This window comes from Physella acuta, unplaced genomic scaffold (genome assembly GCF_028476545.2).
Source record: "Physella acuta isolate Inbredline_101_S28 unplaced genomic scaffold, ASM2847654v3 ptg000106l, whole genome shotgun sequence".
Lineage (NCBI taxonomy): Eukaryota > Metazoa > Mollusca > Gastropoda > Physidae > Physella > Physella acuta.
This window is the reverse complement of record NW_026731626.1, coordinates 61,785-78,655: the sequence shown is the minus strand read 5'-3', so window position 1 is coordinate 78,655 and position 16,871 is coordinate 61,785. Positions and strand designations below refer to the sequence as shown.

Sequence of the window (16,871 nt, the reverse complement as noted above, 5' to 3'; positions counted from 1 at the left end):
GTTCTGCCATTTTATGTTTTATTAATAAGTTTTTTTGTTTTTTTTTTTTTTTTTTTTTGTAACGACAAATGTCATATAATCAAACTATTGCATGAGAAAATTCTTCAAAAAAAAATTTATATTTGTGTAATACAGATCTACATTGTTTGAAAAAAAAAATTGTGAAAAATTCTTACATTCCCCACTTATCCTTGTACCTCCGTAATGAACTTAAATTTTTTTAAATTTTAAATCAGAGGACATCCGTTGCTTTAGTGTGTTTCTAAAATTCTAATTTATACCTCGAATAATAACATGCGAAGGTAGGTAACAAGTAAAATGTTCACAGCAAATGTTTATAATGTTGTTTACCTCCCTTGTTGTTATGATTCTAAACTACCAGTGTCCATTTTATTTTTTCTACTATATTTCTATTAAATGTTGTCATTTAATAAAAGTTTTTTTTTTTTTTGGCGCGGGTATGTTATAATGGGTTTTCTGTAAATAGGGCGACACTTAAAGGATAAAATTAAAAGCAATTAAAAAGATTTCTCATTCTGGCTTGTATTGTCCTACTTGTAAGTTGTATTTGTATCTGCAGTAGGTAGAGTAACAACTACTCATTGTTTTAGAGCCAGTTTGTAGAATAACAACTGCACATTGTTTTAGAGCCAGTAGGTAACAACCAGTGTTTCCTGCAGAGTTTTTTTTTCGAGGGGGGGGGGGGGGTGAGGGGCCGCTTGAATTTTTTTTTTTTTTGGGGGGGGGGGGGGTGAGGCAGACTAAAATTATATATATTAACAGTATATATTTACTATATAAATATTCAAATATTCCCCCCCCCCCCGAAGAGATGCCTTGAAGAAACTCTGGTAACAGCTACACATTGGCGTAGAACGAGTAGGTACAGTAACAACTACACATAGTTTTAGAGCTACAATGTTGATGTTGACGTCAAATCTTGATGTTTCTTTGTCAGCTGAGGGAAAATTAGCTGTAGCTTGACGCCTCTAGATATTTTATACTGGCTGTAAGCCAATCAACTTAACAACACAATCGGTCAGAAAAAAACACTTAAATCAGTGATTCATTAAGTAAAGAAAATATTAAACCAATACACGAATAAAAAAGTTTTTTTTTTAATCCCAACAATCTATCTGTACACTTCCAGACATATCGCTCCCTCACACTAAGTATCGCTACACTCACACAACAGACCCACACATCAACCTCAAGTATAGATCACATTAACCCCACATTCAACCCACACACCAAGTTATACCAAAACCTCACACCAAATCCCACACGATAGACCCACACATTAACCGTATATATAAATCACAATAAACCCACACATCAAGTGTTTTTGTAAATATTTCACGTTTATCAATATAGACACCACAGCTCCGTATAAAAAAATCAGTTGTAAATATAATCTAAAGGTAATTTACCGATGATTTACTGTAGTATTATACACAACTTACTTTAAAAATAAAAACAATCAAAAAATGTTTGAATAAAACATCACACGACAAAAGATCCAAAACACTTTGCATAAAACATCACAAGACAAAATGTCCAAGTTATAATAGACGACTAGATTAGTGTAGTCGTTTCTTCACTTTCATTCGCAGTTACGCTAAAAGTTCAAGGTCACTGTGTAGAGCGCACTATTAAAGCAAGTGCAAGGTCATTTAGTAGCAATAGCTACCACATCTTATAGAATCTGGTCTTTGTATAGCAATAGCTACTACATCATATAAAAGCAGGTCTTTTTATAGCAATAGCTACCATATCATATAAAACAGGTCTTTGTATAGCCATTTCTACCATCTCATATAGCAGCTCTTCGTGTAGCCAATACTACCAGATCTTATAGATACAGGTCTTCGTGTAGCCAATACTACCAGATCTTATAGATACAGGTCTTCGTGTATCCAATACTACCAGATCTTATAGATACAGGTCTTCGTGTAGCCAATGCTACCCCAGCTGGAAATGACGTCTGCAGCCAAGGCTACCGGGGTGTAGCCTTCAGCTAGTCGATAGCCGTCTCGTAGCGAATGTCTGAAGTCGTGAACTTCGAGGGTTCGTCCTTCTCAGCGATCTGGAAGGACTGGAAGCTGCCCTCAAGGGAGGTTGTCTTGACAACAAACACGCGAGGTAGGGCGTCTTCAATGGGGGGCTCTGTACTGGCGCTCATGATGTCCGACTTTTGGCTGTGGGTAGAGGTGAATGGGGGAGGGGGTGGATAGGTCAGTGGTGAAAATATAAACGTTCGACTTCTAATACGAAGGGGACGGAGTGGTCTTACTAACCCGTAAGTCTCGAGCTCGAATCCGGGTTCAAGTCAGTAGAACGTCCATGAGTCCAACCATCTCTGATGGGTACCTAACTCACGTTAGGGAAAGTAAAGGCGGCTGGACATAGTGCTGACCACACTATCTCTTCATATGCCGAGGTCACAGAAACAAGTGAACTATACTTCACTTGTTTGAAAAGGGAACTTTACTTCACTAACCCGAAAATATGTTGAGTTGACTAAAGCAGTTGAACTCTACTTCACATGCGAAATGGACTGGAAAATTCGAAAGAATACTTTACTTGACAAAATGTTTTGGCTTTGTAGATCATGTTCACTTGAGCATGGGACTTGTCGGGCGGTAGAGCGATCGGTTACATAAACGAAAGTCTCGAGTTCGGTCCCAGCATCAGGTGAACTCTACTTCATCTGGCAGCTGGGTTAGAAAAGGTTCTACTTTTTAATACATGAACACATAATACTGTATTGTCCTTGCTGATTTACATAATTCTTTGCCTCAGTTACTTCTCCTTGACAATCTACCAAATTTCACCTAGAAAACCTACCAAACCTACCTGTTTTACTTAGAAAACCTACCAAACCTTCCTTTCTCGTGGAGAACCTACCAAACCTACCTGTTTTAACTAGAAAACCTACCAAACCTACATGTTTCTCCTGGAGAATCTACTAAACCTATACGTTTTACCTATAAAATCTACCAAATATACCTGTTTCAACTAAAAAACCTACTAAACCTACCCGTTTCAACTAGAAAACCTACCAAACCTACCTGTTTCACGTAGAAAACCTACCAAACCTACCTGCTTCTCCTAGAGAACCTCCCTGACAACATGATCATGGGCAGTAACCTCTTCAAATGTGTTGGGTGGATTTTGTTGAGTAGCTCGCTCGCCCGTTCCCCCATGGTGGGTGGGGTCGTACTCTCGGGCTGATCCTTGACGATAGACGGTGGGTGGGGGTCACGCCTGTAACACACGGGAGATTAGGATTTATACAATTGTGAGATTAGTATTATCCCTCAGGTGAGATTAGGATTTATACAATTGTGAGATTAGTATTATCCCTCAGGTGAGATTAGGATTTATACGATTGTGAGATTAGTATTAGCCTTCAGGGGAGATTAGGATTTATACGATTGTGAGATTAGTATTAGCCCTCAGGGAAGATTAGGATTAATGCACAAATGAGTTTAGATAAATACGCAGATAAGATTAGGATTAACCCATGGGTCAGATTAGTATTTAAATACGTTGTAAAAACTGTAAATAAAATATATGTGCAACACGTAATTTGCAAGTCAAGGGGTGATTGTGGCCAGAAAGTTGCGCAATTGAAAACTGCGCAATGGAAAAATGGGTTTTGGTTTTCTTAAATCGAGTAGATAAAGAATGTACAAAGAATGACAACATGTAGGCTACACTGTAGCATAATAAAACAAATCCCCACGAAAACATGACAAAACTATTGCGTAGTGGTATAATTCGTTTGTAGTAATAGTAAAGTTCCCTTTTAAAACCTGACGGTCTATAGGGCAAGTGAAGTAGAATTCACCTGTTTCTGTGACCTCGGCATAGGAAGAGATAGTGTGGTCAGCACTATGCCCAGCCGCCTTTACTTTCGCTAACGTGAGTTAGGTACCCATTAGAGTTGGGTGGACTCAGGGACGGTCTACTGACTTGAACCCGGATTCGAACTCGAGACACACGTGTTAGCAGTCCAGCTATCTACCGCTAGACCACTCCGTCCCCAATTCGTTTGTATTTACACTTATTTTCTGGGCACAGGGGGGGGGGGGGGTACATACCACAAGTAGTCTATGGCCAGCTTGCTGTGGATCTTGTACGAGCTAGTGGGTGTACGGTTTCTGGAAACAGGGGGAGGGGAGGGGGGTGGGGGTACATACCACAAGTAGTCTATGGCCAGCTTGCTGTGGATCTTGTAGGAGCTGGTGGGTGACGGTTTCTGGAAACAGGGGGAGGGGAGGGGAGGGGGGGGGGGGTACATACCACAGGTAGTCTATGGCCAGCTTGCTGTGGATCTTGTAGGAGCTGGTGGTGGACGTGTCGTTGAGGCTGTAGCTGACCTTGCGCGTGCTGACCACGGCCGGCATGTCGCGCTTGAAGATGTAGCAACAGCACGTGACGGCGAAACGGATGAGGCGCGGACACACGCAGCGCCGCTCCACGCTCGTGATGAAACGGTTGAATGCTTTTCTGGACAGGGCGGAGGGGGTGGGGGGTGGGGGGGGGTATTAAGGTGTGAGTTGTGCGTGCATTGGTGGAGCAGTTAAGGCAAGGAGTTAGGGTTTTAAAACGGAGTTGATGATAGCTAGAAATGTGGTTGTGGTTAGAGTTGGAGCTAGGTCCCCAGTTTTCGCACGATTTGTAACACCATGTCTCACATCGGCACAGAAATATCAACGAAAATAAAACCACCAAAAATTGTCACATTTTAGCCGACCCTTCGCATAAAGTTGTATTTTTTTATAAGGGATGTAACCTGGATAGGATAACTGTGTTGTATTTATTGAGTAGATTCCCTTTGTACAGAAATTACTATCAGCTATGAATAAACTACACAAATTTTTAATCAATAAGTACTTATTCAACAAACGCAAATAAGCTTGTAGTATGAAAAAAAAAATTCTACCATCTCGCTAGTATAAAAAAAAATAATTCTACCGTCCTTCTAATGCAACGCTGGACGCACCTAAAGGCTGGAATCTTCCTGGCGTAGGTGAGCGGGTCCAGCATGTTTTTCATGAGCACCGTCCACTTGATGAGGACAAACCACTCCCAGCTGATGGTGCCGGGGTGCCAGGTGTGGGCGGTCAGCAGGATGCAGTAGGGGGCCCAGCAGCCCAGGAAGGTGAAGGTACGCCAGATGACCAGTAGCTTGGCCCGTTTGATCATGTAGCTCTTGGCTTCCTTGACCCGCAGGAACTTGGATGGGCTGGACTGGAGGATGCCTTGGATACTCTGGGGAGTAGGGGGGAGGGGGGGTGTTGGTAGAGGTGGGAGTGGGTGTGGGGGTGTTGGTAGAGATGTTAGTGGGAGTGGGGGTGCTGGTAGAGGTGGGAGTGGGTGTGGGGGTGTTGGTAGAGATGGGAGTGGGAGTGGGGGTGTTGGTAGAGATGTGAGTGGGGGTGGGGGTGGGGATGTAGGTAGAGGTGTGAGTGGGGGTGGGGTTTTTGGTATAGATGGGATTAGGGGTGGGAGTGTTGGTAGAGGTGGGGCTTGTATGGGGTGTTGGTAGAGGTGGGAGCAGGGGTGGGGATGTTGATAGAGAAGGAAGTGGGAGTGGGGGTGTTGGTAGAGGTGAGAGTGGGGGTGGGGGTGTTGGTAGAGATGGGCGTGGGAGTGGGGGTGCTGGTAGAGGTGGGAGTGGGGGTGTTGGTAGAGATGGGAGTGGGAGTAGGGTTGGGGGTGTTGGTAGAGGTGGGAGTGGAATTGGGGGTGTTGGTAGAAGTGGGATTGGGGGTGGGATGTTGTTAGAGGTGGGAGTGGGGTGGGTGTTGTTAGAGGTGGGAGTGGGGTGGGGGTGTGGGTGTTGGTAAAGGTGGGTACAGGGGTGGGGGTGGGGGTGTTGGTAGAGGTGGGAGCAGGGCCGGGGGTGTTGGTATAGGTGGGTACAGGGGTGGGGGTGTTGGTAGAGGTGGGAGTGGGGGTGGGGGAGTTGGTAGAGGTGGGAGCGGGGGTAGGGGTGTGAACGTTGGGGGTTGTATGGTAAGGGTGGTAGAGTTGGATACAGAAAAAAAGGGGAGGGGGCTAACAATGTGGGTTGAATGGAGTTGTTGCTCCTACTTACGGCACTCGATTTCCGCTGCGGGGTTGAAGGCTGGTCATCCAACCCAATGACCGACGCTGACCTTGAGAAGGTCACCTTGGACTGTTTTCGGAACTTGGGGATTTTCTGTAGAGCGGTCAGTTTACGGAACAGGAAGATGTTGATGCCTATGACGATGGCGAGCGGCACTACTGTCAGACAAATCTGTTTAAGGGGAGATAACCAGAGAGAAATTTACCAGTTAAAGGGAAGTAATGACAGAAACATTTACAAGTAAACCGTAAGAGGGGACGTAATCTGAAAAAAATAACTTTAAATATAAAAGAAATTAGGGAATTTTGAATCATGTTTTTACAAGAGTTGGGCCTCGAGGACTTTGTGTGGATCATGTCAAAACTCGGTAGAAAACTCAATGATGATTTATACAGTGAGGCAGCCAAAAGTGGACGCTCTGTCACATTAGCTACACGACAGATCCAGATACTAGGAGCACCTTCTCATAAAAGGACCAGTTCAAAAGCTGATTTTTTTTAGTGTGACTGTAGCGCTCTAAGCTTCTATACCAACCTCTAGCTGTACTATCCCTTGATCAAAATTACAGATTATATTGTAAGTATTAAGCGAATACAACACTCATATCAAACTCGCTTATTTTGTTTGCGTTTATTAACTACCAAGTATTTATAAAAAAATATATACTATTTTCGTTCTAATTCCTTTAGGAGAAATTCACCATCTTTTATTACGTATTCAGTAAAACTCTGAACAGCGACTGGTTACATCAAAGGAATTACCCCGGAGTCAATGCACCAAAGAGCTAACAATACTTACATGGATGAGTTTAGCTCCCGGGAGCTCAGCCTCCGCGGCAGGGATGCAGTGCTGGACGAAGGTGTTCTCCCTCTCGGGGCCGACAAACTTGCTGTTCTGCTCGGCCGTGACGCTGGTGAAGAAGACGACGACACACCAGGAGATGAGGGTGGTGAGTACCGCGCTTGAGATGCTGTACATGTGCCGGTACTTGGAGCCCACGATGTACAGCATCAGGCGGTCGATGCTGGAACGACGAGGGTCAAGGTTAGGGTTGGGACGACGAAGGTCAAGGTTAGGGCTGGGACGACGGGGGTCAAGGTTAGGGCAGGGATAACGCGGGTAAGGCTAGGGCTTGGATGAGGGGCTCAAGGTTAGGGGTGGGACGACGAGGGTCAAGGTTTGGGTTGGGACGACGAGGGTCAAGGTTAGGGCTGGGACGACGGGGTCAAGGTTAGTACTGGGACGGCGATGGTCAAGGTTAGGTCTGGGACGACGAGGGTCAAGGTTAGGGTTGGGACGACGTAGGTCAAGGTTAGGGCTGTGATAACGAGGGTCAAGGTTAGGGTTGGGGCGACGTAGGTTATGGTTAGGGCTGGAGCAACAAGGGTCAAGGTTTGGGCTGGAACTATCAGGGTCAAGGTTATGGTTGGAACTACGAGGGTCAAGATAAGGGTACCAAGGCATGAAACAACGAAGGTCAAGGTTGGGTCTCAAACAAAGAGGGTCAATGTTAGGGCTGGAACTACGAAGATCAAAGTTAGGCCACCACGGATGAAAAAAGGGGCTATAACAACGTGGGGTCAAAGATAAAATTATAACTACGGGGGTCAAGGTTAGAGTACCCCTATGACTAAAGCACATGACCTACAGGCCGTAATCACTAACCTGAATTACCTTATAATGAGGGTCAAGATGCAGCTCTCGATAGCACAGAGAAAGTACATGTAGCTGACGACCATGCACGCCGTGTTGCCGAAGTGCCACACGTCGCTGTAGAGGTTGATGTGGTAGGGCAGCATCACGGTGACGGCGGCAACAAAATCACAGAGGGCAAGCTGGAACACCTGGTAAGTGTGGACCTGGGGGTGGGGGAGGGGGGGGGGTGAGACGAAATCACAGAGGGCAAGCTGGAACACCTGGTAAGTGTGGACCTGGGGGTGGGGGAGGGGGGGGGGGGGTGAGACGAAATCACAGAGGGCAAGCTGGAACACCTGGTAAGTGTGGACCTGGGGGTGGGGGAGGGGGGGGTGGGGTGAGACAAAATCACAGAGGGCGAGCTGGAACACCTGGTAAGTGTGGACCTGGGGGTGGGGGAGGGGGAGGGGGTGAGACGAAATCACAGAGGGCGAGCTGGTAAGTGTGGACCTGGGGTGGGGGAGGGGGGGGGTGAGACAAAATCACAGAGGGCGAGCTGGAACACCTGGTAAGTGTGGACCTGGGGGTGGGGGAGGGGGGGGTGAGACAAAATATATTTCGGCACCCAGGAGGAACTATGAAAATTGCACCCCACCCCAAAATTAGGTCTATATAGGCCTATATTTATTCGCGATGGAATGGTCGAGGCTCTTTTTACCAGTCACTTTGCCTTTTTAATTTCGTGTCACATAACAGAAGTAAAAAACTATTAAATAAGTTCCTAATTTAAATTTCGAACATTTTAATAGGGCTTGTGAGTCTCGTTTTCCCTCACTTTGAATTAGAAATATGTCCTGGTGTATAGAGTTTTGTAATGGCGGGGTATTCAATGTATTGTCACTTGTTTGGTAAGTTTTGATGACTCGTTTAGATTTGGGAGTAACGGCGGAAGGCTGTTGCTGATATGGTTTCCTAGGTATAAAGTATCGAAGTGCTAAAGTGTCGTATTTTTTATTTGGCTGTTGTGTAGTTGAAGGTCTAGTGGAATCTGATTGGTAGTAGAGAAATGAGAATGCAGGTGATGAAGTATCGTAGTTCTTGAGTTTGGGAGTATTGATTTTTGTGGTATTAAGGTATCGAATTATATTGACTGTTAAAGTGTAGTAGTAGTAGGTCCAGTGAAATCGTTGTTGATTGGGAGTACCATTTGTAGAGCTTTGTGAAGTAAACGAGTTGGTGGCGTAGTTCTGGAGCATCGAGTCTAGTTATGATATCGAGTCGAAGTTTGTGAATGTAGTATAGTATATCGAGTTGTCGAGTTTATCGTAAGTTAAATTATTTAAGTTAAGACGGAACACACTACAAAGAAAGGTAGGCGTTATCTAGTTGAAAAAATCTTTAGTTTTTTAGGAATCGAGATTGCCGCTCTTAAAGTATTAATATTTATTAAATAGGATGGAATTTATAACAAACTGTACACCTTGTTTTTTTTCAAATTATATGTTTTTTATATTTAATCAATAGTTCTAGAGATGTCTAAAGCAGTTACCAGTTACCAGTGTTTTATATTTTGAAAGACATCCCTTTATATAAGGGGATCCAAAAATTTAATCTAAGTTATTATTGTAAACGAAAAGATTTTGTATGTCATCAAAATTGTATAAAATTATGTTATAATAAAGCTAACGGTTTTAGATTTTCAAATAAAACCTACAGTTAAGTATTCAATAGGTAAAATATATTGTTTTTACAACGATACTCAGCTAATATAAAACATTTGTTATAATGTTTATGTACTGAAATTTAGAGCTTTTATTTGTGTTTTTCAAGCATGTCTTAGTTACACTTTGTTAGTTTAGCTATTCTTGTAAAAGTTATTTCCCATGAAAAAAATTTTGGTATTTGGATTTTCAAATGGGAGATAATTCGTTGCTAAACTCTACGTTAATTTCAAATTCCTGCACCTTAGGTTGACCGCTTGCTTATAAATACAACCTTAAGTTATTATTTGCTATTGTAACAATTATATAGAGATTAAGTTCTAAACGAAATAGTTTGGTAGGTTTTTTTAGCATTATCAAGTTGAAAAACAAATACATCAGTAGCCGTTATAGATTGCAATACTTAATGTTAATAGACATACACAGTGGCGTAGCGAGGTCGGGTGTTACCCGGTGTGGCACTTAATGATATCTTTTCACCCTCCCAGGGGTGTAGCGGCCCTTCCTGGCGCCCGGGGACAAACTTTCAATTTGACGCGCTCTCTTGATCAACCTTTCAATTTTCGATTTGCACACTCCCCCCCCCCCCCCTGCTCAAACTTTCGATTTGCACCCCCCCCCCTCCATCCTTGTCGGGATTTGTCAAATTTGCTCTTAAAAGACTATTTAACACTCGAATTAATCACTTAATTAAGTGGAATGATCATTTTTCTCTATATATTTTGCTATTTTTTGCCTTGGTGTCACCCCCATAAATGGCGTCACCCTGTGCGGTCCGCCCCCCCCCCCTCACTACGCCAATGGACATAAAGTCTTAGTCGTATATTAAACATCTAATTAATTGTTTTTTTTTTTCATATTTTTCACCCTCTCCTAAAGGATTTATATATAACAATTTTAGTCTGGAATCTATAACATGTATAACCTTTTATTTTTCAAAACCAAAAAATCGTTACATAATCACACAATATAGACACATTGGTAGGGCTGCATAGAGCCCAATACTACAGGAACTTTTTTAGTGGGATTATCCCCAGACTTTTTTCTCCCGGGAGGGGGGGGGAAGCACTTAAAATTTTCTAAGAGGGGAGGGAGGGGGGGGGGGGCTATGTCGTAAAGTACAAAGTAGACTCGTGCACTTAGCAACAATTTCAATAGAATGTGATTACACTTGCAAACTGGAATTAAAGGAATTAGTACAAACTTTTGAGATGAAGGAGGCTAGTAAAATTTGATTTAGATGTCTGCTCATAACGTGTATGCAACTGATAATAAATTGATATGTCACTTTTAGTTAATTGTTTTCTTATAAATATGTTTAAGTAATTAATTTGTTTGAAAGGGGGCGTTTTTATAAGTTTTGCCTAGGGCGCTAAATAACAGGGCGCCGGAACTGAGGGTGACAAAATGGTGACAAACTTGTAGAGGGTGACAAAATGGTGACACACTTGTAGAGGGTGACAAAATGGTGACACACTTGTAGAGGTTGACAAATGGTGACACACTTGTAGAAGGTGACAAAATGGTAACACACTTGCAGATGTTAACATATGGTAATTACTTACTGTGTTTTTCCTCCCGATGCAAACGTACAAGCACATAACGAGAAAGTTGCCTACCAGAGCGTGAATCGTCATAAACGCCGTCTGAAGGGGGGGGGGGGAGGGATGGATGGAAAGTAGGATTAGATTAGATTATCTATTGTAATGGATAGGTAAAAGTAAGGATTAGATTAGATTATGTATTGAAATTGCTTGGTAAAAGTAAAGGTAAGATGACCCAAATATAATACACTCTTATTGGGTATTTAAATCTGAAACAACGCCTAAATGCTGTCGAGTAGGTGTAGGTGAAGTAGAACATGTGTACTTTTGTTAACTCATAAAATTTGAGTTGAGTGGTTTACTCTTTTCCACCTGATTCTAATAAAAGCAAACAGGGCGCTAGCTTGGCCTTAAAGATAGCTAGACCCAAGCTAAAGTGTATCTCTACAGTTTCTATGCAGTATCTTTATCTGTACAGTATCAATATACTATCTATAATATTCTATACAGTATCTATACCGTATCCATACAGTATCTTTATTTATAGATTATTTATACAATATCTACATAGTATATATGCAGTATCAATACAGTATTCATACAGTATCTTTATTTATACAGTATCTATACAGTATCAATAAAGTATCAATAGTCTCTATACAGTATCTATACAGTATCTATATAGTCTCTACAGTATCTATACAGTATCTATACGGTATCTATACAGTATCTATACAGTATCTATATAGTCTCTACAGTATCTATACAGTATCTCTACGGTATCTATACAGTATCTATACAGTATCTATATAGTCTCTACAGTATCTATACAGTATCTCTACGGTATCTATACAGTATCTATACAGTATCTATATAGTCTCTACAGTATCTATACAGTATCTATACGGTATCTATACAGTATCTATACAGTATCTATATAGTCTCTACAGTATCTATACAGTATCTCTACGGTATCTATACAGTATCTATACAGTATCTATATAGTCTCTACAGTATCTATACAGTATCTATACGGTATCTATACAGTATCTATACAGTATCTATATAGTCTCTACAGTATCTATACAGTATATCTACGGTATCTATACAGTATCTATACAGTATCTATACAGTCTCTACAGTATCTATACAGTATCTATACGGTATCTATACAGTATCTATACAGTATCTATACAGTCTCTACAGTATCTATACAGTATTTATACAGTATCTATACCGTCTCTACAGTATCTATACAGTATCTATACAGTCTCTACAGTATCTCTACAGTATCTCTACAATATCTAAACAGTATCTCTACAATATCTCTACAGTATCTATACAGTATCTCTACAGTATCTCTACAATATCTAAACAGTATCTCTACAATATCTCTACAGTATCTATACAGTATCTCTACAGTATCTCTACAATATCTAAACAGTATCTCTACAATATCTCTACAGTATCTATACAGTATCTCTACAGTATCTCTACAATATCTAAACAGTATCTCTACAATATCTCTACAGTATCTATACAGTATCTCTACAGTATCTCTACAATATCTAAACAGTATCTCTACAATATATCTACAGTATCTATACAGTATCTCTACAGTATCTCTACAATATCTAAACAGTATCTCTACAATATCTCTACAGTATCTATACAGTATCTCTAAATTGTAGGTGCAGTATCTCTACAGTGTAGGTGCTGTACTACTTCCAGTATAAACTTACCACACCAGTGAGGATAGACCATGTCAGTCTCCATAGTATCTCTACAGTGTAGGTGCTGTACTACTTCCAGTATAAACTTACCACACCAGTGAGGATAGACCATGTCAGTCTCCATAGTGTCTCTACTTCGTCTATCTCCCCCTCAACGTTGCTGATATCTGGTTGGTGATTGGCCAAAACAGCGGGTTAATACAGCTATTCTGATTGGCCGGATTAATTAACATAATTTATTTAATCCGCGCAGAGGCGTATCGACCCTTCCCGGGGCCCGGGGACAAACTTTCGATTTGCATATCCCCCCCCCCCAAACTTTTGATTTGCACCCCCCGCCCTCAAACTTTCGATTTGCACCCCCACCCCCTCAAACTTTCAATTTGCACCCCCACCCCCTCAAACTTTCGATTTGCACCCCCACCATAAAACTTTCGATTTGCCCCCCCCCCCCCCCGCAAAGTTTCAATGTATTTTTCCAACCCATTTTGGCGCCCCTTAAGGTCGGCGCCCTGGGACATATGTCGTCGTCCCCCGCCCCCCCCCCCCCTAGCTACGCCTCTGATACCGCGCAAGACTACAGTGAGACACATCAAAAGAAATATCAAGTTTTCAACAGGTCAGGGACTATTTAAATATGCACACCCTCAATAAAGACCGATAAACATGACATATTATTATATAATGTCTATGAGGAAAGTAGCACTAACAGTAAATTACGAAGTTACCTTTATCCTTCACCTGAAATTTCCTCTATACCCCCATCCCCTCCCAAATAAAAAAATAGGAGCCAAATGAATTGACTAGAGAGCCCTTACACTCACACGCCCCCCCCCCCCCCCAAAAAAAAAAAAGAAGACTTACTTTTTAATTGCACGCGGGTCAGCTGTCCGAGTCCATCAATTTTAGCCATGTAGTCACATTGTATGTCCGTCCCATACGGTCCAAGTTTCCATCCTACGGAGCCGGATATTCAGAGTCGCTCGCCCCCTACGTAGCACTCACAGCTGCGCGTGCGACGCGGTCCTGAAGTACTCATTCAAGCTGTCGTTAGTAGAAGGTCAAAGGTTAGTAAAACATGCGGCCATTTGTTTTTTTTTTAAATAGATACTCCGTGACCATGTTGTCTATTGGCCTTAATTACATCTTGTTTTTGTGTTATTTTTTTTTTTGACTAGGTGTTGTATTACTGTATAATATCAGGGGTCTCCAAACTACGGCCCGCGGGCCGTATGCGGCCCGCGATGTCCTCTGATAGTTAATGCGGCCCTCGGACTGAAAAGTTTGGAGACCCCTGCTGTATATGATTGAACTTGAGCTTCATCATAGTATCTTTTTTTATCTGAGTATCTGTTCGCGTCGTGATAGAGTTGAAGACTAAGCTAAGTTTTGTACTGCCAGTTTTGTCCATACATTTACTTGGACTCTACCCTCAGCCCAGTCGTAGCGGTACTCACCATTTAAGGCAGGGGTGGGGCACTATTACGATTAGGTTAAGGGTTTTAGTAAAAATCTAGGTTTACTGAAGTTAGCAACTATATTAGTGTCTCTCACATTCCTTTTTTCATTACTATTACAATCAGCTTTACATTAATCATATATGTATATATATATATATATATATATATATATATATATATATATATATATATATATATATATATATATATAAGCCTACTCTTATTTAATTGCTATTTTTGTTGTTTTTATTATGCTATGATAAATTATAATAAAATTAACTTTATCATTAAAGTTTAGTAGGCGAGACAATAAAATAAACTATTTTATACTTGAGGTTTAAAGATATAAATCTTATATACCATATAAACTAAATAACTAAATTATAATTAATAAGACAGTTTTTACTTGAATGTGCAGTTGCTTCTGTGGGACTACAACTAAACTCCAGGGTTACTCCATGTTTTTTTGGTCCAGCTAGTTTCAAAACTGAAATCAATAAAGACGGTGAATATATTAATATTATACTGTTTTATAGTTTTCCCTTGCCAAAATTGCAAATGTATAATTAATTCTTAAAACATTAATATTTTGATCTATGACTTTCTGTCAAATAATTAATTTATATGTAAATTAAAATAAATGCTGATAAAAATTGAGTTTTATATTTTGTTTGTTTAAATCCATCACAAATTTAAGAAGTTTAGTTTTTTAGTTCTTTTATTTAGATCAATGCAATTTGGTGCGCACAAAATATCTTGAAGCACGTCATGAACTGCGCGCCATTCGACTCACAGCTAAGTCTCTAGTTCGCTTACCTTACGTGTCTGTGTGGTGCGCAATGATTCCTCAAGTTCTTATATGCACCTTACCTAACTCAAGCTAGGTAAGATGCAGGCGACTGGGTATGGAACTGACCTCAGTATCTCTTCGTTTGCTGAGGTCACTGGAACTCATCTGGTCTCTCCAGGCGGAGTATGTCTTCTTTAGTAAAAACGACAGATTCTATCATATGCCTTTTTATTTATATGTCTGTAACATTATACAAGCGTTGCTGAAATATAACAGCTAAACAATTAGCACAGATTAATAAATAGAAAATTTAAACCACGATGTAGCCAACAGAAGTTCAATTATAATTATTCGCCTCTTACTGTCTATATTTCATACTCCTAAATTTTATTTTTGACTTTTTTATAAAAACGAGAATAAAATATAATTAAATAAATATGTATAACAAACTAAAATAAAGAAACCTTTTCGTTGGAACTAGCTTTCACAATACACACAAGTTTTTTTTTTCACAATTTCTTTTGATCATTTTTTTTTGTATTAGATTATCTAATGTAGACGTTATGTTATTATAACACACGGAAATCTACGTTCACAAATATATTTACCGAAACTCATATCAAAATTACAAAAATTACAACCAACACTCTGGTCAAATGAAATAACTTTATTTTGAACTTTAAAATTATTATTTAATACAAGGGAGACAACATATATTTTTGGTCAGTAAATCATTTATTTACTGGCTTACATCCCTTGAAAAACTGCGCGTGTGAAACGTGTAAACATTACTTACAGGAATATATTGATGCAACACATACATAGACATAAATACAGAAACATACACATTTTAATTTACTGATTTATTTATTTTTTAAATCACACATAATTTTTTACACATATAATTGTATATTTTGCCGTGACTCATAACATTTGTGTTTATTTACTTCTAAGGAGCCTTCCCAAGGCCACTATTTATAAAAAAAAAAATTAGCTGTTTTCGCTCTAATTCGTTAAGGAGAATATTCACTATTTTGTATTAGGTATTCAGTAAAAGCTTAAACAGCCACTGGTTGTATCAAGGAATTATCCTGGTGCTAACAGTACAACATATTCTAGGAACGATCTACATATTTAAATATAGATCACACTTTTCAATCGAAATGTCTAACAGTATCTTCTGAAACACTCGTAGTCAACAAAAGCCCCCGACCTCTCCCTTCCCCCTCCGCAGGTTCAGCTTTCTCCCCCTGATCTGACATGATAACGCCATGTCACACTGTCATCACACGTGACATCAGACGTCATCGGTTCTCCATCACCGGCTATCGGACTAGCACCTCTCTGTCACAAAGCTCAGGGACGGCTGATAAGCCCCGGGCCCCTCAACACAAGTGTTGACAGGGGCCACACAGCCACTTTAGGGGCCACACAGCCACTTTAGGGGCCACACAGCCACTTTAGGGGCCACACAGCTACTTGCAGGCGATAACATGGCTTGTTCAAGTGTTCAACTGTCGTATTTGATTCGTCATTTTTTTTTTAAATCCCAAATTTAAGAGAAAAAAAATAGACCATGTGTTGTACGGAAGCGGAAACGGCGGCCTCGGATTTTTTTTACATAGCTAGTTACACTTTCACCCCAAGGTTAGGTATACATCCACCCCAACTCAAGTTAAACATCAACACCAAGTCTTGTTATACATCAACACTAAGTCATGTTATACATCCAGTCTAGTTATACATCAACACTAAGTCATGTTATACATCAACATTAAGTCATGTTATACATCAACACCAAGTCATGTTATACATCACCACAAAGTCATGTTATACATCCATACCAAGTCATGTTATACATCCACAG

General features: G+C 40.7%; 1 protein-coding gene and 1 long non-coding RNA gene across 2 annotated transcripts; both read right to left on the bottom strand.

Annotated features, from left to right (window-relative positions):
• Window positions 1-1,949: 1,949 nt before the first annotated feature.
• Window positions 1,950-7,974, bottom strand: LOC131933081 (beta-2 adrenergic receptor-like). The gene is made up of 7 exons (XM_059289913.1): window positions 7,796-7,974; window positions 6,920-7,145; window positions 6,110-6,292; window positions 5,012-5,280; window positions 4,309-4,515; window positions 3,103-3,267; window positions 1,950-2,198 (listed from the first exon to the last, which is right to left on the bottom strand). Exons 1-7 carry the CDS (start codon window positions 7,918-7,920, stop codon window positions 2,018-2,020), a joined length of 1,356 nt encoding a protein of 451 aa, XP_059145896.1. The 5' UTR covers window positions 7,921-7,974; the 3' UTR covers window positions 1,950-2,017.
• A 319-nt stretch (window positions 7,975-8,293) lies between these two features.
• On the bottom strand, window positions 8,294-14,684 carry LOC131933113 (uncharacterized). The gene is made up of 5 exons (XR_009384859.1): window positions 14,621-14,684; window positions 13,619-13,798; window positions 12,845-12,921; window positions 11,043-11,123; window positions 8,294-8,336 (listed from the first exon to the last, which is right to left on the bottom strand). It is a non-coding gene; the product is annotated as an uncharacterized LOC131933113 (long non-coding RNA).
• Window positions 14,685-16,871: the final 2,187 nt, after the last annotated feature.

What these genes read in the sequence shown, in the direction of transcription:
- LOC131933081 (XM_059289913.1), bottom strand. Translation starts at nt 7,920, where the DNA reads ATGCTGCCCTACCACATCAACCTCTACAGCGACGTGTGGCACTTCGGC. An exon ending in ATCTTGACCCTCATTATAAG is followed by an intron (nt 7,146 to 7,795) that starts GTAATTCAGGTT and finishes TCGTCGTTCCAG; the next exon opens with CATCGACCGCCTGATGCTGT. An exon ending in AGGAAGATTCCAGCCTTTAG is followed by an intron (nt 4,516 to 5,011) that starts GTGCGTCCAGCG and finishes CGCCCTGTCCAG; the next exon opens with AAAAGCATTCAACCGTTTCA.